General features: G+C 35.5%; 1 protein-coding gene across 5 annotated transcripts in view; it reads right to left on the reverse strand.

Annotated features, from left to right (window-relative positions):
- USP25 (ubiquitin specific peptidase 25) overlaps nucleotides 1–25,237 on the reverse strand; it is a 151,889-nt gene that overhangs the window by 77,739 nt on the left and 48,913 nt on the right. For all 5 annotated transcript variants that reach the window (XM_043593836.1, XM_043593832.1, XM_043593833.1 and 2 more), the window contains 2 exons: nucleotides 20,413–20,575; nucleotides 8,555–8,641 (listed from right to left, as the gene is read on the reverse strand). In XM_043593836.1, coding sequence (XP_043449771.1) covers nucleotides 8,555–8,641; nucleotides 20,413–20,575 — 250 coding nt within the window. The remainder of the gene's footprint in view (nucleotides 1–8,554; nucleotides 8,642–20,412; nucleotides 20,576–25,237) is intronic.

Below are 25,237 nucleotides of genomic sequence, written 5' to 3' on the forward strand. Positions count from 1 at the left end.
CCAGAATGATATAATCAATGTAGAAATAGTTGTTCCTAGAATGCATTTTAAAAAGGAGTCCTAAGAAACAAGTGTAAAGGAATAAAACATTTGGCTCCAAATGCTTGTCATTTGATCCAAAAACAATACACCATTACAGCAATCACAAAGTGCATTGTCTGAATGAAAGTGCTAAGTTATAGAAAACATGTATTTTATGTACGTATAATAAAATCCATCATCGATGATAAAGGGTAAATGTAAAAGTTTTAAATGAAAGAAAACTAACCTATATTTTTTCTGTTGTACTTCCTACTCCCCCTCAAATGCCTTATATAGATAGGTTTTAAAAGTATAAATACAATTTTAATCCACAAAGTAATTTCCAAAATACCCTTAATTTTCTGAGCTCAATTTCTTTCTTTTATGACCAAATCTAAGTTAGCACAGTTTTTTGAGACATTCCTTGCTAAGAACAAGGATGAAATAAATGGGCTTTTGAAAATTTAGTGTATTTCTGCTGAGAAGCATATTGGAAAAGTAAAATAATTTATTTAAACATTTGTGTTCTCAGCTAATTTCCATGGCTAGAAAATCTTTTTGCATTTCAAAAGGCAAAATTGTAAATGATGTTAAATGCAGCTACTACATTTGGCTAAATTATGAAAATATCACCACATGCAGAAACTATCCAAACTATTCTTAGTCTTTTAAAAAAAAGACTTATCAAAGTATAACTGATGTACAATATACTGTACATTATAAAGCACATACTTTCCTGAGCTTCAGACATGTATACATCCATGAAAGCATCACCATAGACAAGACAATGTACCTATCCATCACTCCCACAAGTTTCTTCAAACTTTACTCCCTTTCCCTGATCATCCCAGGGCAACCATGGTCACTTTGTATTTTCTAGAAATTTACACAAATCAGATCATACTCTATGTACTCATTTTAGTCTGGTTTCTTACAACAGAAGTGATTATTTTGAGTTTCATCCCCAAGACTGTGTGTGTTAACGATCCATTCTGTCTTAACGCTCAGTAGTATTCTAATTGTCTGAATATCCCACACTTCTTTATCCAGTGACCTATTCCAGCTGTTGTGGCTATTACCGTACATGTCTTTGTGTGGACATATGTTTTAATTTCTCTTGAGTAAAAACTTGGAGAGAGCTTAGGTTGTATGTAGATTTATTTTTTCAAGAAACAACCAAACTGCTTTTGCAGAAGCGTTATACATGTTATATTCCCACTGACAGCTTAATAAGAGTTCTAGATCCATTTTCTACATCATTTGGATATGGGTTATTTTTTTTTTATTTTTATTTTTTCAACGTTTATTTATTTCTGGGACAGAGAGAGACAGAGCATGAACGGGGGAGGGGCAGAGAGAGAGGGAGACACAGAATCGGAAACAGGCTCCAGGCTCTGAGCCACCAGCCCAGAGCCCGACGCGGGGCTCGAACTCACGGACCGCGAGATTGTGACCTGGCTGAAGTCGGACGCTTAACCGACTGCGCCACCCAGGCGCCCCGGATATGGGTTATATTTTTAACTAGTTCTTCCAGTGGGTACAAAATGGCACCTCTAGTTTTAATTTCCATTTTCCTATGAAATAATGTCAAGCACCTTTTCATGTAGTTATTTGTCTGTAGATCCTCTTTGGTGAAGTGTCTGTCCAAATATTTTTCCCAGAACAGTAATAGCTTATCTTATTATTGACTTATGCAAGTTCTGTATATATTCCAGATACAATTCCTTTATCTGATACGTGTTTTGCTAAGTGTGCACTTTATAGTATACAGTATATTGTACGTCAGTTACACCTTAATAAGTCTTTTTTAAAAAAAGACTAAGAATAGTTTGAATAGTTTCTGCATGTGGTGATATTTTCATAATTTAGCCAAATGCAGTAGCTGCATTTAACATCATTTACAATTTCACCCTTTGAAATTCAGAAAGATTTTCTAGCCACAGAAATTGACTGAGAGCAATTTGCTCCCAGTTGTGGCTTAACTTTTCATTTTGTATAAATTTTTCAGATAATAAGTTTTTAATTTTGATGAAGTCCAATTAATCATTTTTTATGATTTGTGTCCTTGTTTTCTCCCACTTAAGAAATCTTTTCTTGGGGTGCCTGGGTGGCGCAGTCAGTTAAGCGTCCGACTTCAGCCAGGTCACGATCTCGCAGTCCATGAGTTCGAGCCCCGCGTCGGGCTCTGGGCTGATGGCTCAGAGCCTGGAGCCTGTTTCTGATTCTGTGTCTCCCTCTCTCTCTGCCCCTCCCCTGTTCATGCTCTGTCTCTCTCTGTCCCAAAAAAATAAATAAAACGTTGAAAAAAAAAAATTAAAAAAAAAAAAAAAGAAATCTTTTCTTAACCTAAGACATTAAAATTTTCTCTAATGTTTTCATCAAGAATTTTTAGTTTGTTTTCTCTTAGGTCTATAATCCATTATCAGTTTTTTTCATATATTTGAAAAAGATATGTTCTGTAAGGGCTGAGGGTTATCTTTTTGTCCACGATACCATCAGTTTAGAAGATTTTCCTTTGTCTACTGAATTGTTTTGTCAATTCTCATTAAAATCAACTCACTCTATATGTGTAGGTCTATTTCTGGATTCTATTCTGTTCCATTGATCTGTATGACTAGACTATCTTTTCACCAAAAATAATGCATTAGAGTTGATTCTTCCAACATTGTCTTTCTTTTTAAAATTACTATGGCTATTCTAGTAGTCCGATTTTCCATACAAATGTAATATCAATTTGTCAATTCCTATGAAAAAGCCTGCTGGGATTATGATCAGGATTGCACTGAATCTATAGATTAAACTGGGGATAATTGATATCATAACAATCAATATTGAATCCTCTCATCCTTAAACATATCTATCTCTTTAATTTCTCTCAGCAAAATTTTGTGGTTTTCTATAAGTATCTTTTGTCCACTTTACCCCTAATAGTCCACATTTTATGCTACTGTATATATGTATTTTTTAATTTAAATTTCCCACTGTATTTACAAATACAACTGATTTTTTTTTAAGTTTATTTTGAGGGGCGCCTGGGTGGCTCAGTTGATTAAGCGTCCAACTTCGGCTCAGGTCATGATTTCGAGTTCATGAGTTCGAGCCCTATATCAGGCTCTGTGCTGACAGCTGGAAGCCTGGAGTTTGCTTCTGATTCTGTGTCTCCTTCCTATTCTGCCCCTCCCCTGCTCACACTCTCTCTCTCTCTCTCTCTCTCCCAAAAATAAACATTAAAAAAAAATTAAAGTTTCTTTTGAGAGAGAGAGAAAGAAGAAGAGGGGGAGGAGGAGAGAGAGGGTGACAGAACCCCAGAAGGCTCTGTGCTGTCAGTGCAGAGCCCGACACAGAACTCGAACTCATGAACTGTGAGATCATGACCTGAGCTGAAGTCAACAGCCCAACACTTAACTGACTGAGCCACCCAGGTGCCCCTAGAAATAAAATTGATTTTTGCATGTTTGCCTCATATCAGGTAACCTTGCTGAGTTCATTCCTTGGTTCTACCATCTTTTATTTATTTTTGTACAGTACTTAGAATTTTCTACATAGAAAACCAAGCATATACACAAAGACACCTTTATTTCTTCCCTTCTAATCTTCATGTTTATTTCCTTTTCCTGCTTTATAGCACTGGTTAAGAACTCCAGTCTACTGTTTAACAGAAGTGGTGAGGACAGATATCCTTGCTTGCTCCTGATTTTTGGGGCAAAGCATTCAGTCTTTCACCTAAGTATTATATTAGTCGTAGGCTTTTCATAAATGATTTTTATCAAGATAAAAAAGCTTCTTCCAGTTTCTAGTTTCTGAGAGATTTTAGGTACATCACCTTTTGTCAAATTCTTTATCTACTAAGGTGATTATATGGTTTTCTTCTTTAGTCTGTTACCATGGTGAATTAGACTGATTTTTGAACACTAAACCAACCTTGCAGTCTACATAAACTCCAGTTGCTGAGGTAGTATCCTTTATGGATGTTTCAAGAGTTATTTGCCACATATCTGCTACAACATTTTGCTTTTATGTTCATGAAGAATATTGGTCATTAGTTTCCTTTTCTTGAAATATCTTTTTCTAAGGGTGCTTGGATGGCTCAGTCGGTTGAGCAGTGCACCTGGATTTCAGCTCAGGTCACCATCTTGCAGTTCCTAGGATGGAGCCCTGTGTCAGGCTCGGTGTTGACAGCACACAGCCTGCTTGGGATTCTCTCTCTCCCTCTTCCTCTGACCCAGCCCTGCTCACACATGCTCTCTCTTTCAAAATAAATAAACTTAAAAAAGTATTTAAAAATTAAAAAAAAAATAAAAGAAATATCTTTTTCTATTTGGCTTCACAGTAACGCTGGGCGCATGGAATGAACTGGGAAGTTTTACCTCATTCTCAATTTTCTGAAAAAACATGTAGAGAACTGGTATTATTCTTTCCTTAAATGTTTGGTATAATTCACCAGTAAGCTACTTCATTGTTGAATTTTTTGGTGAGTAGGTTAACTAAAAATTCTATTTCTTTATGTAATATAGGGATACTCAGGTTATCTATTTTTCCATCAGTGAGCTTCAGTAGTTTGTGGCTTTCAAGATATTTGTCTATTTATAATATTCCACTATTCTGTTTTATTTTCTAGAGAATTTATAGTGATGTCCCTCTCTTTCATTGTTTATACTGGTAATTTGTTTCTTCTTTTTTTTTTGCTCAGACTACCTAGAAATTCATTTTACTGATCTTAAGAAGCAGCTTTTGGTTCCATTAATTTTCTCTACTATTTCAATTTCATTTCTATTTCAATAATCTAGCTCTTATCTTTATTATTTCCTTTCTTCTACTTCCTTTTTTTTTCCTTTCTTCTAATTTCAAATATTAATGTGCTTTTTTTTCTAATTTGTTGATGTGCAAGCCAATGTCATAAATTTGAAACTATTCTTAATTTCTAATGTGTTTAGTTCATGTGTTTTCCACTAACATCTGCCTTAGCTATATCCTTCTAATTTTGGTATGTTGTGTTTTAATTTAAAATATTCTGAAATTTCCCCTCTGATTTTCTCTTTGTCCCTTGGGTTATTTAAAGGTGTATTACTTAATTTTCCACAATCAGAGAGATTTTCTAATATCTTTCTGTTGTCAAATTCCATCTTTATTCCACCACAGTCAGAAAATATACTTTGCATGCTTTGAATCCTTCAAAATTTACTGAAACCTGTAAATCCAATCTTATTACTTTATTCATAACTAAAGACAGAAAGTCCAGAATGACTCTGTCATTTGAAAATTCAAATTCCTTCAGGTGTTTGCCAAATGGAATTCAATTAAACATATTCCCTGCTCATATGCATCTTATCTCTGAGCAGTGGAAAATGAGAAAATGTTGTTTATTTGGAAATATTCACCCTTAAACAAGACTTTAAATAATATACCTTATGAGTAATACGGTTTTAGCTATTTGTATGAAGATTACCACTATTATGAACTATTTATCTCTGTTTTCTCAACATTTGAACATGTTTTGTCATCAGTTTATGACTGTTTAAGCCAAAAGACATTATGAATGGGAGTGGGGAGGGGTGAGATGTTTACGGTGAGAATCCATCTTTACACTTCTAGTACCTCACAATTCTCCTAGACATTAAAATTACAAACAGTACCTTGGGGCGTGTGGGTGGCTCAGTCAGTACACCTGGTGTTTTTCATCACCTCAGCTGAATGTAGCACCAATCAGTGGCTGATAACTACCTATTAGTCCCACATATCTGCTTCAGAGATGTCAGTTATAGTATGTATTGATGTTACCATGCCACATTAAAGAATAACTTCAGCGGCACTGGGGTGGCTCAGTCAGTTAAGCATCCAACTCTTGACTTCAGCTCAAGTCATGATCTCAAGGGTTCATGAGTTTGAGCCCCGCAACAGGCTCTGTGGGGCCAGTGCAGAGCCTGCTTGAGATTCTGTCTCCCTCTCCTGCCCCTCTCTTGCTTGCTATCTCTCTACCAAAATAAATAGAAATAATAAACTTAAAGAATAACTTCATTTGTGAAATAATCTTTTAAAAAACTGCACAGATTCTTCTAAATAAAGGGTTTTTTTTCACAATTGAAGTAGAGATCCTTTTAATTCCTTAACCTAAAGGGACACCTGGACTGATCCATCTACTGCAAGAAAACAAATTTCTCTAGAAAGGTGAAGGTAAGATTTATATATTTCACAGGTAGTCAGCTGAAAAATCTTAAAATTAGCTCTGGTACATAAGCATGGATGTTATGATCGTTTTTAAATACGACTCTAAAACTAACTTGGTCTTATTCAACATTTTGAAAAATAAAATAAATTAAAACTCTTTAAAGCACTAAAATCCAGAAACAAAAGAGAAAAAGTCAAGATACATATAAATACCTAATTGGAAGCAATATTTCCAAATAATGTCATGTAAATTATAAATATACTTCAACTGAGACATGAGAAGAAAGAGCTGTGGGGGCACTCGGGTGGCTCAGTCGGTTAAGCGCCCAACTCTTTAATTTTGGCTCAAGTCATGATCTCTCAATTCATGAGATGGAGCTCCACGCTTGGCTCTGTGCTGACAATGCAGAGCCTACTTGAGATTCTCTCTCTCCCTCTCTCCCTCTGCCCCTCCCCAGCTCGTAGGCCACATGCGCACTCTCTCTTTCGAAATAAGTAAATAAACATTTAAAAAAAAAAAAAGGAAAGCATTATTAAAAAAAAAAAAAGGGAGGAGGAGAGAACTGTGATTATTAACAAGGTGTGATAATGGAAGCAACAGTCCAAAAAATTTCATGGAACAACTGTAATGAGTGAAGGGGTTTTGCTTAATTTCTCTGCAAGTCTGTGGGGTTGTCAGGTAATCTTGGTTCCCTTTGAAAATGGCTTGTTTAGGCTTGCTTACCAGCCTGATACTCTACTGGTCAAAGATTATAGCCTGAAAAGCTAGCTATAAATCATTGTATTCCCACTAGTTTGCATTATAAATGTTTCATGTTTACAGAACAAGTGGTTTTCAAATTACACACTAAAAGAAAAATAGGAACGCCTGGGTGGCTCAACTGGTTAAGTGTCTGACTCTGGGTCTAGGCTCAGGTCATGATCTCGCGGTTTATGAGTTCAAGCCCCACATCAGGCTCTGCACTGACAGCACAGAGCCTGCTTGGGATCCTCTGTCTCCTTCCCCTGCTCACTCACATGTACGCGTGCTCTCTCTCTAAATAAATAAATAAATAAATATTTTTTAAAAAAAAAGAAAAACAGGGGATCCTGGGTGGCTCAGTTGGTTAAGCATCTGACTTTGGCTCAGGTCGTGATCTTGCGGACCAAGAATTTGAGCTCTATCACACTCTATCTCTCTCCTCTCTCTCTCAAATATAAGTAAACATTAAAAAAAAAAAAAATTAAAAAAAGAAGAAAAATATAATTCTATTACATATCATTAACACAAAAAGGAAGTCACGCAAAGTTCAATACTTTACGGTAACCTAACACTTTAACTTCTTTGTGTAACCAGTCCCCTTTTAGGGCTACAATTTTTTTATGACAAGATCCTTAAAGCCCTAAATACTCATATGTATCACCTCCATAATTAATTTCTTACATTAAATATAAATTTCTGCATCAGTCCTACTTTGAAAAGCTAACATGAATACAATAACATCATCTGAGGTACTTACTATGAACTATGTACTTCTAAGCCCTTTGTATGTTTTACCTCATTTAATTCTCAAAACCGTATACAATAATTACTAATATTATTTACACCTTTCAGGAAAGGAAACTGAACAGACAGTTCAAACCCTAAATCCACAGCCAGAATACCCAGGCAATCTAGCCCTGATTATGTGTGTGTTCTGTCACGTTATATTGCCTAACAATATAAACTTACAAAAAGGAAGTTATAGATTGGCACTGCAAAGACAGCCAGTGCAAAACTAATCTTTTAAAGGGCTCATCTACACAAAAATTTTTATTTTCACACAATTTTTCGGGAGGCAATTGAAGAAAAACCTTGAATTATAAATTAAAACCTATAAAGTTTCTGAAATTTGACAATTCAAAAAGAAGAAAAAAGCAGGGGCATCCAGGTGGCTCTGTCAGTTGAGCAACACAACTCTTGGTTTCAGCTCAAGTCATGATCTCACAGTTCATGGAATCGAGCCCCATGTTGGGTTCTGTGCTTTCTCAGAGCTGTCAATCCCTGCTTGGGATTCTCTCTCTCTCTCTGCTCCTCTCCCCACCCCCCAAAATAAATAAATGAACTTAAAAAAGAGAGAGTGAAAAGCAATTACTAAAGTGACACAATAAACTAGCATATTATTGACACACATGTGAAGAAAAATTCAGATTTATAATATACTGATAAAGAATAGAAAGTTACTATAGTAACTGAGATTAATGGGCTGACATTCAAAATTAACAGTTTCATATTTGATGAGACAAACTGCCCTAAAATCAAGCACAGATAAAAGAATATCACACACACACACACACACACACACACACACACACACACACACAGCTTAAAAATCTTTCATAGTTTTACCTTTTGGTTTCGGGGTAAATCTTGAGCATTTGACGGAGGCTTGTAATTCAGAACTAATCTTCTAAATTCCAAAAGATTGAATAATGACTGAAAAAGAACAACAATTTAAGAAAACCTAGGGGAAAGTTCTATTAACAGAACTATAAAAATATGACTGGTCTTAGAGATTTATTTTTGACAACTATTCTACTTATACACAGGATTGTTGCCACTAGCACAAGACCTATTTTCTCCTGGAGAAAATGTCAAATTTCTTATATACTGACACACTATTCTTTATCATTAACAATATTTATTGTACTGAAAAGCAGAAAATTAATTGTGGACAACACAAAAAATCATACTATATATTAAATCCTTCTTTCTCTATGTGCTTAATAAGCAGTTTCCTCAAAAGGTACACAAATGCTAAGTCTAGAACTTTTTAAACATGTTATATTCGCTGAGTTATCTTGAGGTATCAATACTACAAAAATGTAGCACTAATAAATTTATGGGCCAGCTGCTAGGTGATAGAGACATAAAGAAATTACATATTATCTCTATGCTCAAGAAGACACACAGCCCAGAAAGGAGAAAGATATTAGAATAGAAATCTGACTCCAAGATACAATTCTATTGATCTCACAGAGGATGAGAGCATATGAAAGATGTCCACAGGAAAGCTTCCTAGAACTCATATTGTCATCATCATGATTATTTGTTTAAAAAAATGAAATAAAATGCAACTGAAAATAGCAGAACCTGTCATACACAGTAAACACACCAGAGTACTGTTTGCAAAATTTTCATTGTATGCATTTTATATACACGTGTGTGTCAAGTGTTTTACAATGTAAAATATATTCCTTTCTGTTGAAAATCACTATAGGAGGCAAGGATGCATGAGGTCTTAGCAAAGTTGTGTGAGCCAACTTGATAGAACATAAAGGTAGCACCACAAATCAATCATAAAACAAGATTTTGTTTAGGAGTTGGGGGTTGGGAAAACTGGCCCACTATATATAAAGAAAAAACTAGGATATAGATATATAGATATATAGATATAGATGTGGTTTAAAGACCTAAAATATGAAATATAAAATCAAGGGTGCCTGGGTGGATCAGTCGGTTGGGCGGCCGACTTCTGCTCAGGTCATGATCTGGTGGTTTGTGAGTTCGAGCCTCGCATCGGGCTCTGTGCTGACAGCTCAGAGCCTGGAGCCTGCTTCAGATTCTGTGTCTCCCTCTCTCTTCCCCTTCCCTGCTTGCTCTCTCTTTGTCTCTCTCTCTCTCTCTCTCAAAAATAATAAACATTAAAAAAAAAATTTAAAAAGAAAGAAAGATAAAATCATAAAGCTGGCAACAGAAACTGTAGGAAAATATTTTGGTTATCTTGTAATCTCGAAGTATTTCTCAATTAAACAAAATGAACATGTGAGGTAATTAATTTATTCATTCATTTAATAAATATTTATGGAGTACCCACTACATGCAGACACGAGGAGAACAAGAAGCAGAGAATAAAATATATTGAGACTCTGGCAAAATAAGAATAGTATGGGAAGTGAAGAGTATGCAAGCAAAAAGAAAAAGGAGAAAATGTCCTTCAAATATAGCAGTGTATCAGAGTAACTGTGGAACTTTAAAAAGTACCTAGGTCAGGGGCTTCTCAACAAAGATAGAAAAATAAAGTACCACAGAAAATTCTGAAGTACTTCAAAGAATCAATGGCAAATTTCAAGATGGACAAGATTTGCAATACAGAACTTCTTGATTTATGATGGGGTTACATCTGGATAAACCCTACGATTAAAGTATCATTAAGCTGAAAATGCATTTAATACCCAAAACGTACCGAACATCTTCGCTTAGCCTAGCCTACCTCAAAAGTGTTCTGAACATTTACATTAGCGTACAGGTGGGCAAAATCATCTAATACAAAGTCTATTTTATAACAAAGTGTTGAATATATAATGTAATTTATTAAATACTGTACTGAAAGTGAAAAACAGAATAGGTTGTATGGGTACAGAATGGTTGTACGTATATCATTGTTTACCCTCATGATCACATGTCTGACTAGGAGCTAGCATCACAAGAAAGTACTATATGGCACACTGCTAGCCCAAGAAATGATCAAAATTTAGAGTACAACTTCTACTGAATATATACTGCTTTTGTACCACTGTATGCCAAAAAATCATAAACTGAACCATGATCAATCAGGGACCTATACTCTCAAATGTTGCCAGATCCAGTAAGGTAAGGGAAGAAAACTAACTTTTGGATTTGGCAACTGGGAAATCACCTTTTCAGTAGAATGATGGAAGAGAGGCAGCAAGGAGTACTGAAGAAATGGGATAGAAAAATGATAAAATACAGACTGTTTTATGAGGAGTTTAAATAGGAAAGAGAATAATGACAAATTAGGATAATCTCAATCCCACTTCTTTACTCTAAACTCCCATTAGGGAACATTTTTCTTCTCCCTGAATACCTTTCTAAACAATTATATTTCTTTTGGTGTGGGTCTATTGGTGATGAATTACTTCAGCTTCTGCTTAGTGTGAAATTGTTTTTCTTCATTTTCGTAAGATTTTCGCCAGTTATAGAATTTTAGATGCCCAGTTATTTTTTATAGCACTCTAAAAACAGTATTTCTGTTCAGAAGTCAGCTGTCAATCTTCGTTTTGTTTCTTTATAGAGGTGATACAGGCACCTCTTAACGCTTCATCTTAATGCATTTTGTAGAGCTCATGTTTTCTATAATTGAAGGTTGATGGCAACCCTTTGTCAAGCAAGCCTATTGGCACCACTTTTCCAACAGCACTTCTCATTTTGTGTTTCTGTGTCACATTTTGGTAATTCTTGCAATATTTTTTTTTTAATTTTTTTTTCAACGTTTTTATTTATTTTTGGGACAGAGAGAGACAGAGCATGAACGGGGGAGGGGCAGAGAGAGAGGGAGACACAGAATTGGAAACAGGCTCCAGGCTCCGAGCCATCAGCCCAGAGCCTGACGCGGGGCTCGAACTCACGGACCGCGAGATCGGGACCTGGCTGAAGTCGGACGCTTAACCGACTGCGCCACCCAGGCGCCCCTCTTGCAATATTTTAAAATTTCTATTATGATATCTTTTATGGTGATCTACAATCAGTGATCTTGCATGTTACTAATGTAAACTTTTGGGGGGCTCTGCAAATCATGCCCACAAAAGATGACAAGCTTAATCAATTATGTTGTATGTGTTATGATTGCTGCCCCAACTGGCCATTCCTCCTTCTCTCTGACTCTCCTCAGGCTTCCCTATTTCTTAGGACACAACAATATTGAAATCAGGCCAATTACTAATACTACAGTGGCTTCTAAGTGTTCATTAAATTGATTTGGTTTTCAACTGTTTGGGCAAATTTCACTGCCATCTTAGTGTAAGAAACCGCTACAGCCACCCTAACCTTCAGCAACCACCACCCTCATCAGTTGGTAGCCATCGATATTGAAACGAGACCCTCCACCACCAAAAAGATTATGACTCATTGAAAGCTCAGATAATAGTATTTTTTAGCAATAAATTATTTTTAATTAAGGTATACATATTGGTTTTTTTTAATGTAATCGTACTGTATACTGAATAGGCTGCAGTATAGTATAAACATAACTTTTATACACACTAAGAAACCAAAATATTCATTTGACTTGCTTTATTAAGATATTCATTTTATTGCAATTGTGTGGAACAAAACCCATGTGTCTCTGAGGTGTGCCTATACATCTTTTCCACCTGGCTACTTTTAGGATTTTTTCTTTGTCCATAGTTTTTTCCATTTTATGTGCCTTGGCACAATATTCTTTATGTTTATGCTACTTGATTCCTATTGTTTCCAGTATCTGTAGCTTGATCCCATTCATCACATTTGGAATATTCTCAGGCATCTTTTCAAATATTACTTTTGCTATATTCCCTTTTTATACTTTCCCTCTATAACCATAAATGTTATGTCAACACAATTCACCTTGTCCAAAATATCTCTTATATCCTCTTATCTGTACTTCATGGCTTCAGTCTGAAAATGTTCTTCAAACCAAATGTCCAGTTAACTAATTTTCTCTTCAGTTGTGTCAAATATACTGCTAAAATCATCCACTGATTAACTTTATTGTATTCAGCAATTCTAAAATTTCTATTTTGCTTTTTTTATACTTTTTACTTTTCTATTGAAATTCTCAATCTTGCTTTTAATTCCTTCATCATATTAATAGTTATTATAACAAACAATTCAATTTTCAGGTTTCATATTGCCAGTTATTTTAATTTTTGATTATAACTGATTATAACGGATTTGAATACTAAACATTTATTTTTATGTGGAAAAAGTGGAGAAAATTCAAAGTTCTAGATAATATTACCTTCTAACAGAATTTACACATTTGCTTTTGGCAGGCACTAAAACTGGCGTCATTTGTAGTCCCAGATCAACTTAATCCAAACAATACTGAGATGAAGCTGGAATTCAAACACTATGAAGACTGGCTTATTTTCAGTTCCCACTAATCCAACATTCTAGCCCTCTAGAATTTAACTGGAAGTCTAAGGTGTTTACTAATGCTCCAAGTTTGTACAAAACTATGCTTACCTTCCCAACCACTCAGCAGCCATTTCTGGAACTGTCTCAAGGATAAAATCTGCCCAAAATATGCAGCTTACTCTAAAAATGCTGATCTTTCAGAGCTTAGTCTCAAAATCCCTCACTGCTTTAGTGTTAGGTGACATAGTTGATTTTTTTGTTGATGTTCTTTTGGTTTGGTTGAGTTGGGTTCCAGAAAACTCTGACCACGTAAGTGGTCTAATACAACCTAATAAGCTACAACTCTAAGTAGAACTTGTGATCATTACAATAAATCACAGAAATTAATGTTTTTAAGTCACAAATACTGTATATCCTCAACCATAGTCATAATAGTATTGATCAACCTATTTCTTAAAAAAAAAAGGTGGGAAAAGGTAAATGTCACTGCTGCCTAAACTGTGCCTATGATTGATGCATCCTGAAAACAAGTATCCTTTCACTGAGTCCGAAGCTAAAAACTAAATTTTGAAGGTCACTTGCTAAAATGGAATTTGGCTAAACTCTTGTTAATAACAGAAAGCTATGAGATGAGATTTCAAATAACTTGTGGAAAACAAAGAGCGATGACAAGAAAGCAAAGGGATATAAACTGTCTATAATGAAGATACTGAGGAAAAGTAAGATCACTTCTCCTTGGTGGATTAGGAAAAAAAAAAAAAAAAAGAATGATATCACATAAGTTCAGAGTAAGGCAGGGACTGGAAATAGATGGCATGATTAAAAGATGAAAGTCTGTATACAGAGCAATTAAATCTCCATGTCCTTCCCAGATACAGAAGATTGAGACAACTACCACTTCCTTCTGTGGGATACAGGAAATTTTGTCTTTGGATATAACTGAACTGAATGGACTTGGTTTCAGAAAAATCATAGTGTGTGTGTGTGTGTGTGAGGCAATGAGACTCAGGGCTACAAATAGGAGGAGTAAGTAAAAAACCCTGCAAAGTGATCCCCAATCAACCTTCACGCAATCACCTTTCTCTAGGCTTCCTTTTAGAAAGCCAGCAATCATACTTAAAACACAAAGAATCAGAATCCAGCTTGAACCTGAGACAGAGAAATCTGTGGTAAAGGGAACCAAATTTGGAAGGAAGGAAGGAAGGAACGAACGAACGAATGAATGAACGAACGAACGAACAGGGGTGCCTAGGCGGTTCAGTGGAAGCAGCCGACTTCAGCTCAGGTCATGATCTCGCGATTTCTGAGTTTGAGCCCCACATCAGGCTCTGTGCTGATAGCTCAGAGCCTGGAGCCTGCTTCAGATACTGTGTCTCCCTCTCTCTCTGCTCCTCCCCCACTCACACTCTGTCTCTCTTACTCTAAAAAAAAAAAAAAAAAAAAAGGAGAAATGTTAAAAAAAATTTTTTAATTAAAAAAAAAATGAAACAAAGAAAGCAAGAAAGAGGGAGATGGAGTTAATATGTTTGTGCATACAGAACCATAACAGGGATGTTAGAGGAAATTTTAAGAATAAGTAAATAAAAAATGGAAAGAAAAAAATGGGAAACTGACTACTCCAGGAAAACAAAAAATTACAAAGGGATACTCCTAGTAAACCATTATAATGTTTACAAAATCATAGAAAATGTAAACACTGACTACTGACTATTTAAACTTATGATATAACTATGTTGAGAATGAAAAGAAAGGCAATTCTAGGTACATGAAATGGACAGCTAAATCCTCATCTATCTCAGCAGGAAGGCATGTCATTTAGAAAAATGACAAGAAAAAAATCTAGAACTGGTTGTAGTTACTTTTAAGACTCATCACTATAAGGTACGGAGGTTTGGGGAAGATTACTGTTGTTTTTCATTATAAGCCTTTTATTGCTGTGGAATTTTGTATTTTGTCTTTGAACCAGGTACTTCTGTTCTTTGATGAAAATTAAAGAGTTAAGAGAAAATAATGTGAATAAACATGTTAAATGATGTCCTAACATTTTTTGAAAACTTATAGCATCTTCTTGATCCCGATCATTTGGGTGAGAGAAGCATCTTAAGTTTTCAATTCCACCATATATAATATATGCTCCTTTTTGGTTCTTTCAGTCACCCATTCAATAATTACCTAAAGGATTCCTCCAATGTGTTAGACACTATACTATATACTGGTATAAAACAATAACCTAGAAAATCTGTGCTCTGCCCTCAGGATACTTGTGGAATTACACGATTTATGAGGAAGGTGACCATATCCTTTATCTTCCAACTAACAACCCTTTTGAGTGTGAAATAGAGTTATAAGACTTATTAATAAGCACCAATGGATCTACAGTAGAAGTGAACTGGGGCTGTACAAGGCAAACAGATGTATGAGCATCTTACTTCTGAGCATCTCAGAGGCATCCAAATGGGAAAGGCACCAAGGGCCATCATGAGAATCCATGAATTATACCCCAAACTAGCAAGAGAGAATATATACCTCTAAATGAGTACCTCATTTCACCGATACCCTAGTGGAGAAAAAGAGCACCAATTAGTCCTTTTACATATAACTTCCAGGATAAAAATACTCGACTAGATAACGAGTTAATGCCCAATCCAGGACGGTCAGGCTAATATTGCTAGCATCCAAAAGATTTAAGCCATCCTCTGTACCATCTTCTCCTTGTTTATAGTCCCTTTCTGATATTGTTTCTCTTTTCTTCCAAAATATTGGTGCCAGTATCTAAAAGAACAAGTAAAACAAAGATGTACCCTCTGTAGTCTATCCCCGCTACCTATTCTGCAGTTAGAGGTTTATAATCCAAGTAAATGTCTATAATTGGCAGATATATTTACAAGGAAAAGAAGTCCCAGTTGTTTCACACTAGTCCTGCCAACTAAGTAAATTCCACCCCTGAGAAAACCCTGTAAGTGAAACTTTACAGTACATTTACGTCATAGTTTGAACAAGTTTCAATTCACTTTGGAAAAAAAAATAAGAGACTTCCAGCACTAACAAGAGATTTCCTGCCCGACTTTCTTTCATAGGTGAAAAATTCCATTTATGAATTTTTACACCTCAGATGATATCCATGGAATTAAAAAGTAATGTCACAAAATGAAAAAAGATAAAAGATTTTAATTACTAGAGATGAAAATGAAAAGCTACTTAAAAATAGGATAGACTTGGGCACCTGGGTGGCTCAATCAGTTGAGCATCCAACTTCAGCTCAAGTCATGACCTCGCAGTTTTTGCGTTCGAGCCCCACATCGGGCTCTGTGCTGACTACTCAGAGCCTGGAGCCTGCTTAGGATTCTGCGTCTCCCTTTCTCTCTGCCCCTCTCCCACTCACACTCTATCTCTCTAAAAAATAAACATTTAAAAAAATTTTAAAAATAGAACAGACTTTAAAATTACAGCAAAAACATGGGGCGCCTGGGTGGCTCAGTCGGTTGAGCGTCCAACTTCGGCTCAGGTCATGATCTCGCAGTCCGTGAGTACGAGCTCCGCGTCAGGCTCTGTGCTGACCGCTCAGAGCCTGGAGCCTATTTCGGATTCTGTGTCTCCCTCTCTCTCTGACCCTCCCCCGTTCATGCTCTGTCTCTGTCTCAAAAATAAATAAATGTTAAAAAAATAAAATAAAATAAAATAAAATTACAGCAAAAACAAAAACAAAAACAAAACCCTTGAAGTGGTCTTTTGACAAATTTTTCTTCCTACCCACAATTTCCCAAAACCTGAAGTGTAATGTGTATCCACACACCCAAAAGCCAATAATCTTAATACTTCATTATAACCCAAACTTTTCAAGGCTAGAGGTCATTTCTGCAATGTGTCTAGATTTTGCAAAAAATAATATAATAATAACAATAATCCCAAGAACCCTATACTAGCCTATGTTAGGAGTGTGGTAAGGCTACATTACCAGTTACACAGCCACTAATCCAAGGAAAAATTTAAAAATTAGTGAAATTATTTCAAATTTTAAATAGGACAAGCAATTTTTGTAGTCCATTCTCTTCCCCACCAAAAAAACACCAAAAATTTGAAAAGTAAAACAAAAGCTAAGATTAGCAAACATCACTTAGAGTAGAAATAGATGGACAAGTTTCAAATTTGAACTAAGGGGTGCCTGGGTGGTTCCGTCAGTTTAGCATCCGGCTTCAGCTCAGGTCAGGATCACACAGATCGTTGAGTTCAAGCCCCACATCTGGCTTTGTGCTGACAGCTCAGAGCCTGCCTCAGATTCTCTGCCCCTCCCCTGCTTGTATTCATTCATTCGTTTTCTCTCTTTGTCTCTCCCTCTCTCTCAAAAATGAATAAACTTAATAACATAAAATATTTAAGGATACTATTCTTCCATGTGCAATCAATTTAATATACAAGAACTACTATATAACCTCAAATCTAATGTTTGAAGAATCAAAATTTTAATTTCCACAATGATTGAAGAACAGATGCCTGCACAAAAACACTCTCCTTAATTTCTTCACTTTAAAATAAAATTCTCAGGGTGCCTGGGTGGCTCAGTCGGTTGAGTGTCTGACTTTGGCTCAGGTCATGACCTCACAGCTCGTGGGTTTGAGCCCCAAATGGGCTCTGTGCTGACAGCTCAGAGCCTGGAGCCTGTTTTGGATTCTGTGTCTCCCTCTCTGCCCCTCCCCGACTCATGCTCTGTCTCTGTCTCAAAAATAAACATTAAAAATTAAAAAAAAAAAAAATAATAATAATAATAAAATAAAATAAAATTCTGGGGCACCTGGATGTCTCAGTCAATTAAGTGTCTGACTTCGGCTCAGGTCATGATCTTGCGGTTAGTGAGTTCGAGTCCCACATCGGGCTCTGGGCTGATGGCTCAGAGTCTGGAGCCTGCTTTGGATTCTGTGTCTCTCTCTCTGTCTCTCTCTCTGTCTCTCTCTCTCTCTGCCCCTACCCCCACTTAAACTCTGTCTTTCTCAAAAATAAATAAACATTAAAAAATAGTAATAATAAATAAATAAAATAAAATTCTGGGATGCCTGAGTAGTTCAGTCAGTTAAGCGTCCCACTTTGACTCAGGTCATGACCTGGTGGTTCATAAGTTCGAGCCCTGTGTCAAACTCTATACTGACAGCTCAGAGCCTAGAGCCTGCTTTGGATTTTGTGTGTGTCTCTCTCTCTCTGCCCTTTCCCCACTCTTGCATGCTCACGCTCTCTCTCTCTCTCTCTCTCTCTCTCTCTCTCAAATAAATATAAAAGAAAATTAAAAAAAAATTTGAACCAAGATACTGAAAGAAGTTTATCCTATGAAAACAAAAAGTGGTTATCCCCATTTCTATTACCATTCTATTCTATGAATTTAGTCATCATTTCAAACAGGACTTTCTTACAATACGGTGTAGAGAAATACAAAGCACCTATTCTAACTAAGAAATATTGATTATTTGCAAGTACTTTCTTCTAACAGTTTTTCTAAAAGAGGCCTCATTAACCAATGAGCCTCATTAGCTGGCCATTAAAGTGCAGAGATAGCATCTACTTGTCTAAATACAAGCAGCAAAGCATAATTGAAGACTCACATCACAGCCTTCAAACTGTGCTTCGTATTTTTAAAATAAGGTCTAAATTATAAAACTTATATTGAACAACAAAATGTAAAAACTCTTACTAACAGTGCAAAGTAAAGTAAAGCAAGACATAAAGATTCTAATAAAATTGTAGATATTATTGTCAGGTACATGAATAATTAATGTATAATCAAAGACAAGAACAAAGGTATTATTACAGATTTATGTTAATTCAGGTATTCATTAACATTTTAATACCCTGAAAAACAAATAACACAGTATATTCCTTAAAACTGGTATACACTACAGAATTTAGAGACATAAATCTAGAAAACCAAAGGGAATCAAATTGTACAATATTATGTGCCAAACAAAAAAGGGGGTGACAGTTGGAAATTATAACACTGAAGTAGAAAAAAGGTTAAAATTACAGAAGACAATTAACAACTTTATAGAAAATGGACTAAATAACCAGTTAGTTGCTTTAATATCACACAAAAGTTTATACCATCGTACCTACAGATTTGGGAAGCTACAGAATGAAGAGATATTTTAAATATAAGAAAAAATGGCATACATAATGATTTAAACGGTACTCCTCAGGAATACTAAATAATAAGCTATAATCAACTGTATTAGGAAAACAAAAGATTTTCCTAAAGGGTCATAAAAATTGAGTATGTTATTATTCATAGATTGTTCTATTTTTTTATTTTATTTTTTTTTAATTTTTTAATGTTTATTTATTTTTGAGAGAGAGAGACAGAGACAGAGTGCAAGCAGGGGAGGAGCAGAGAGAGAGGGAGACAAAGAATCCAAAGCAGGCTCCAGGCTCCAAACTGTGAGCACAGAGCCTGATGCAGGGCTCGAACTCACCAACTGTGAGATCATGACCTGAGCCGAAGTCAGACGCTTAACTGACTGAGCCACCCAGGCGCCCCCATAGATTGTTTTAAGGAGATCATTTAATTTCGTGTTTTCTAATCTGATGGATAACATTACCAATGTCTACCTGAGAATAGTAAAGAATTACGACAATAGTATCTCATAAAAGAAAAGTGAAAAAGAAAGAAAGAAAGAAAGAAAGAAAGAAAGAAAGAAAGAAAAGAAAGAAAATTAGTCCAAATTGAGAAGAGGATGCATAACTATGCATACAAATATTTTTCATTTTAGAATAAGGGTTTCAAGAAACATTTCATTAAGGGCCTTTCAAGTTAAAAAAAAATTCATTACTCTTGATTTATCAATATTTATTCTTTACACATCATATGCTTAGAAAATTATGTCAATCTATGCCCTCCTCAAACAAATTGTCACCTTATATTAAGAATATAAGTAATTAAAATGAGTACAATTCTATGAATAACATCTTCCATCATGTACAATAATTTAATTTGGTTAACAACAACAAAAAATAACAGTTCTGCTTTCATATCTTGGTTATATCCTTCTCAAGATTTGCAGAGTAATACATACAAAATATTTTTTACTCTTTCTACTCTGACAATAACTCCTAACAGAAGGGAGGAAGGAGATTATTTCCAAATAAGTGAAAGGGGTAAGTACCACTCTACTATTAAAGCTTCATACTGGGGTGAGGACAAGAGAAGAGAGAGGAGTATTAACAATCCACAACTAGTTCATTGGACAGAAGGGCATATTAAAACCTTGCTTACATTTATGTTTAAAGTACACAATTTAAAAGACACACACCCCAACCCACTTTCCATTGCCATCATGCCCACCAAGTAAGATCTGCATGAAGATCCTTACCTGAATAACAGCACTAAACCAGCAAGTATTGCCAACATTCTTTAGTCCAACAGGAGCTTTGTCCTGCCTTTTTCTATCGTAAGGGTTTCGAGAATCCCTCCAAACTTCTGTAGGCGTCCTCTTTAAACAGGCTTTATTTTCTGCTATGCTGGCTTCAAGAACTCTTAAACAATGGAAAGAAAATGATCAAAAAAAAAAAATGCACTATTAATTTAGTGCTGTAACCTAGGAAATAACATACCACAAACTAAGGATTTTAATTACTTAAGCTAGGGATAACGTATCTGGGGAATTAATGTTAAACACTAACTTTACTCAAGTAGAAGTTAGTTTTCTGTAAGCACACAGTAGTGGCAAACATATCAAGAGACACACAGCCTTTTTTCCTAAGAAAAAGGAAATTTCAAATGCAAAAGACAGTGTTATAAAACAGAAAATATATTATGTTAAATTATGGTTCAACAAATTTGAGGTTTAGTACCAGGAATATAGCACCTATATTAAGTTTTCTAAGAAATCACTCTAGTAAATATTTATAAAATAACATAAAGACTAGTTTTTAATAATAACTGCTTTAAATCATCAAGAAAACATTCCTAAACAAACTGCACTTTTACTCCTCTGACCATTAATTTTCCTTTTCTATTAAAAGGGAAAAAAAAGCTAAGGTAAATTCTAGAGTTCTTTCAGTTCTAGGGTTCTATGACTTATGAGAGCTAAATAAAGAGAATACTTATGTGTTTATTTTTTCACCCAAAAGCTTACCTACATACCTATCAGAATAATAAAAGATTTACCTCTTAAAAATAAGCTTATCTAAATAATATCTTACATACATCTAAACATGGCAAGAATAAGGCTGCTTTGCTTAATCACGTTTTTCTTGCTCGTAAGCAAGTAACAACATGCAGGAAAACCTTAATTCCCAATATAACTAACAAAGCATTTTGCCTGTTCAAAACGTGTCACTACTCTTAATAAGCATAAGTAATATTCAAAGCGTCTTAACCCATTTTGTGTTAATTAAAAAGACTTTATCAAGAGTAAGTTTTTCCAACATTTTGGCTACTTGTGAAAATCTCACTCATGCTACACCATCTTTATTTTAAAGATTTTGCCCTATAAGATTAATGTCAAATTCATATAGCTATATTCCTTAATTATGGGGGAAAAGTATATTATACTTTTATCTCTAACAGTATTATTTTCAACATGACATTAGATAAAATATAATAGGACTCAACTTATCATCGCTTAAGTTATGTGAATACAGGATAACATCATCACTTAAGTTATATGAATACAGGATAAAGTCTCCGTTTGGGAATCAATGAAACCACATCCTAAAAAATAGCAGGTAACAACATGATAGGTTGAAATGCAAAGATCAAACTCAAAACATTTATAAATGAACACCTCAGGGGTGCCTGCGTGGCTCAGTTGATTAAGTGTCTGACTCTTGATTTAGGCTCAGGTCATAATCTGATGGTTCACGGAATAGACCCCCACGTCGGATTCTGCGCTGTCAGCGCAGAACCTGATTGGGATTCTCTCTCTCCCTCTTTCTCTGCCCATCCCCCATTTGCACACAGGTGAACCCTCTCTCAAGATAAATAAAAAAATAAAATAAAAATAAAAACAAGCAGTTTGCAATACCTCTGTAACTTTTAAAAGTGATCCAATATTAGCAACAGTACTGTGCCCAAAAACCAGCTCTCACATGCAACCACAGCCCATGGGAAGCTTTTTCTTATCAACTATTTACCAGTAAAAGGTACCAGAATCCTTGGAAATATTTAGTTAGGTGAGTTGAGGCAGAAGAAGGTAAGAATTTGTCTAGAATAGCCCATTGTTATGAAGTTTTCAAGAACGTAAGGGGGAAATAAAAAGTAAAAAAGCCAACTTGAAAGACTCCCTACTGTTCAAGTTGTACAGTTCAATATAATATAATAATAATATATTAGAACTGATTTTGTACAAGGCAATTAGTTAATGTAAGTATACAATAGGGAACTATAATGCAAAAGACTGCTGTATATAAGGTATATTTAATTTTTTATTGACTTTTACAAATGAGAGTGCTTTCCTTTGACAATTTTGTTCTTTTTGTAACGCATATGCATATTTAGGAGTATAAATAAAGGAAACTTATTTCAGCCTTGGTAATTAGAGATGAATGAACTAAAACCAGGAATGAGTTCTGGGGAAAGCTGCAAATACCACAAACAGGAAAGAAGAAGCCTCAACTCAAGTCATATGTAGATCTCTTCATTCATTATAACAAAAAATATGGGTTTCAAAGAACTAGGTTTATTGTAACATTCCTTAACCACACCACATGGTAGAGCTATCGTACTAAAAGATGGTGGATGGAAGAATGCCATGACTCTGTGACCTTGATTTACGGTTTATAACACATTCAGTTTTGTATCACCAGGGACTTACAACACACTTCACTAAGTTTCCCACCTCTTCCTGACTCCTAAAAAGCTATTAATACATTTATCACACTGCACCAAAAATATTTATTACTCAGCCAGTCTCTCGCATCAGCATCTGGAGGGTAAAAACACAGATTTGTTTCATTCCTAGAGCACATATGAGAAATACTGAGGGCTAAACAAATGTTTACAGTGAAAGGATTAAGATATTAGATGTGGCTGCTGCTTCTCTATTTTTCTGGCAAAAGCCCAATCTCTAACCCAAATATTACTCTATTCCCAAGACCCCATCCCTTTTTATAGTCTAGTATTGGCAAAATGAATATAAACTTTCTATAAAGCCAGGTCCTACATAAATAAGAGTTCCTTCCCTGACCTCACCAAAGTAAAGCCACTGATACTATCCATGCTCTGAAGTATAAAGTATGCAATAGCTACAAATCCAGATATTAAGTCTGCCAGTAGAGAGAAAAAACAAAAAACAAAAACAAAGAAAAAAAAAAACAACAGTGCAAATTTCAGAGAGCTTAGAAATAGCTTATAGCAAAATACAGCATGCTGAGAGATGCAACCCCAAAAGCCACAAATCAAAAACCAATTCCCACTACCCATCACCTGCTTTCTTATCTTCCCAACACTGGTCATGACCATGCAGCAATACACAAAGGTGATAAAATGTTTTGCTCTTTTCCTTCTACACTCTACATGGAATATTTAAAGCACTTACTTATGATAAATGTTCACCTTCCCATTAAATTTCTATTGTACTGATTTTGATTTTTGAGTTTTTGCTAGTTTTATTATGTTTGTAGTGTTAATTATATTTAAATTATTTAAATTGCATCATAGCAGTAATGTTGAAAACATCCCACTTTAGATCATCTGAGTACATTTAGGGAAACATCATACTCACTGAAAAACATACATATCATTTAGGCTGTATAGACCAACAAAAAAGAAAATGAAAAGGAAAGAGGGAAGGGAGAGAGAAGGGAAGGGGAAGGGAAGGGGAAGGGAGGAGACAGAGGACTGAAGGAGGAAAGAAAGAAGGGAGGGAGGGGGAGGAAAGAAGGAAGGGAGGAATAATTTTGTAATTTTCCTTTTTGAAAAAAATGGTATTATGACTAGGATCATACTATATCCATAAATCAGTTTAAGGAAAAATGACCATTTTTACAACATTCAGTCCTCCAATTTGTGAAATACAATATGTTTCCAATTATTTACATATTCATTACTGTGTCTCAATGATATTTGCTAATTTTCTTGGAAGTTCTTGCACATTCATTAAATTTATTCTTGTCTTTGACAGTCTTATGTTATAAATGGTAGCTTTTTAAAATTTCTCCCTATCATTCTTTTTGTACATAGAAATTCTTTTTGAGCTATGTTGATTATCAATCAACATAGCTCAAAGCATGCTTTTCTTGGAAAGAGCACTTTGTAGAGGGATAATTTGCATATAAGATACACAAATCTTCAATGTAAAGCTCAGGGAAACTTTTTACATATCTATACACCTATTTAACTACCACCCAGATAAAAAGACAGAAAATATCCATCGTTCTAGTAAATTCTCTCATACCCTTTTTTTTTATTTTTTTATTTTTTTTAATGTTTATTTATTCTTGAGACAGAGAGAGACAGAGCATGAATGTGGGAGGGTCAGAGAGAGAGAGGGAGACACAGAACCCGAAGCAGGCTCCAGGCTCCGAGCTGTCAGCACAGAGCCCGACGTGGGGCTCAAACCCACGGACCGTGAGATCATGACCTGAGCTGAAGTCGGACGCTCAACCGGCTGAGCCACCCAGGTGCCCCTCTCATACCCTTTTTATAGCCAAGAGTGATTCCCAGGAAATCACCATTCTGACTTCTGTCACTGTAAATTAGTTTTGCCTGTCCTTAAACATCACAGAAATGAAATCATACAGCAGTCACTCTTTTGTGTCAAGTTTTAATTGTTTGCAGTTTTTAGTTATTATCAATAAAACTAATGGACTCCTTTCTCAAGGGTCTATACCTAGGAATGGAAACACTAAGTACTAGTATAGTATATGTTGAAATTCATTATAAGTACCCAGTTTTCCAGATTTTCCAAAGTGGTAATTCCGTTATACACCCCTACCAACAATATGTGACAGTTCCAGGTACTCCACGTGCTTACCAATATTTGGTATAGTCCTGCTGTTTCATCTTAGCCACTGTGATGGAGGAACAGTGGGGCCTGTTCTCTAAGGGGATGACTTGGCAAGTGTGCACTAACCAGACGGCCGCCACTGCTGCAATCTATCATTACAGCCAACAAGGCAACATGTCAATAATCGTATGTTGAATACAAATTAAGAGACTCTATGTTTCCGACACAGAGGCTACCACTGCCTGCC

This window comes from Prionailurus bengalensis, chromosome C2 (assembly GCF_016509475.1).
Source record: "Prionailurus bengalensis isolate Pbe53 chromosome C2, Fcat_Pben_1.1_paternal_pri, whole genome shotgun sequence".
In the NCBI taxonomy this organism is placed as follows: Eukaryota; Metazoa; Chordata; class Mammalia; order Carnivora; family Felidae; genus Prionailurus; species Prionailurus bengalensis.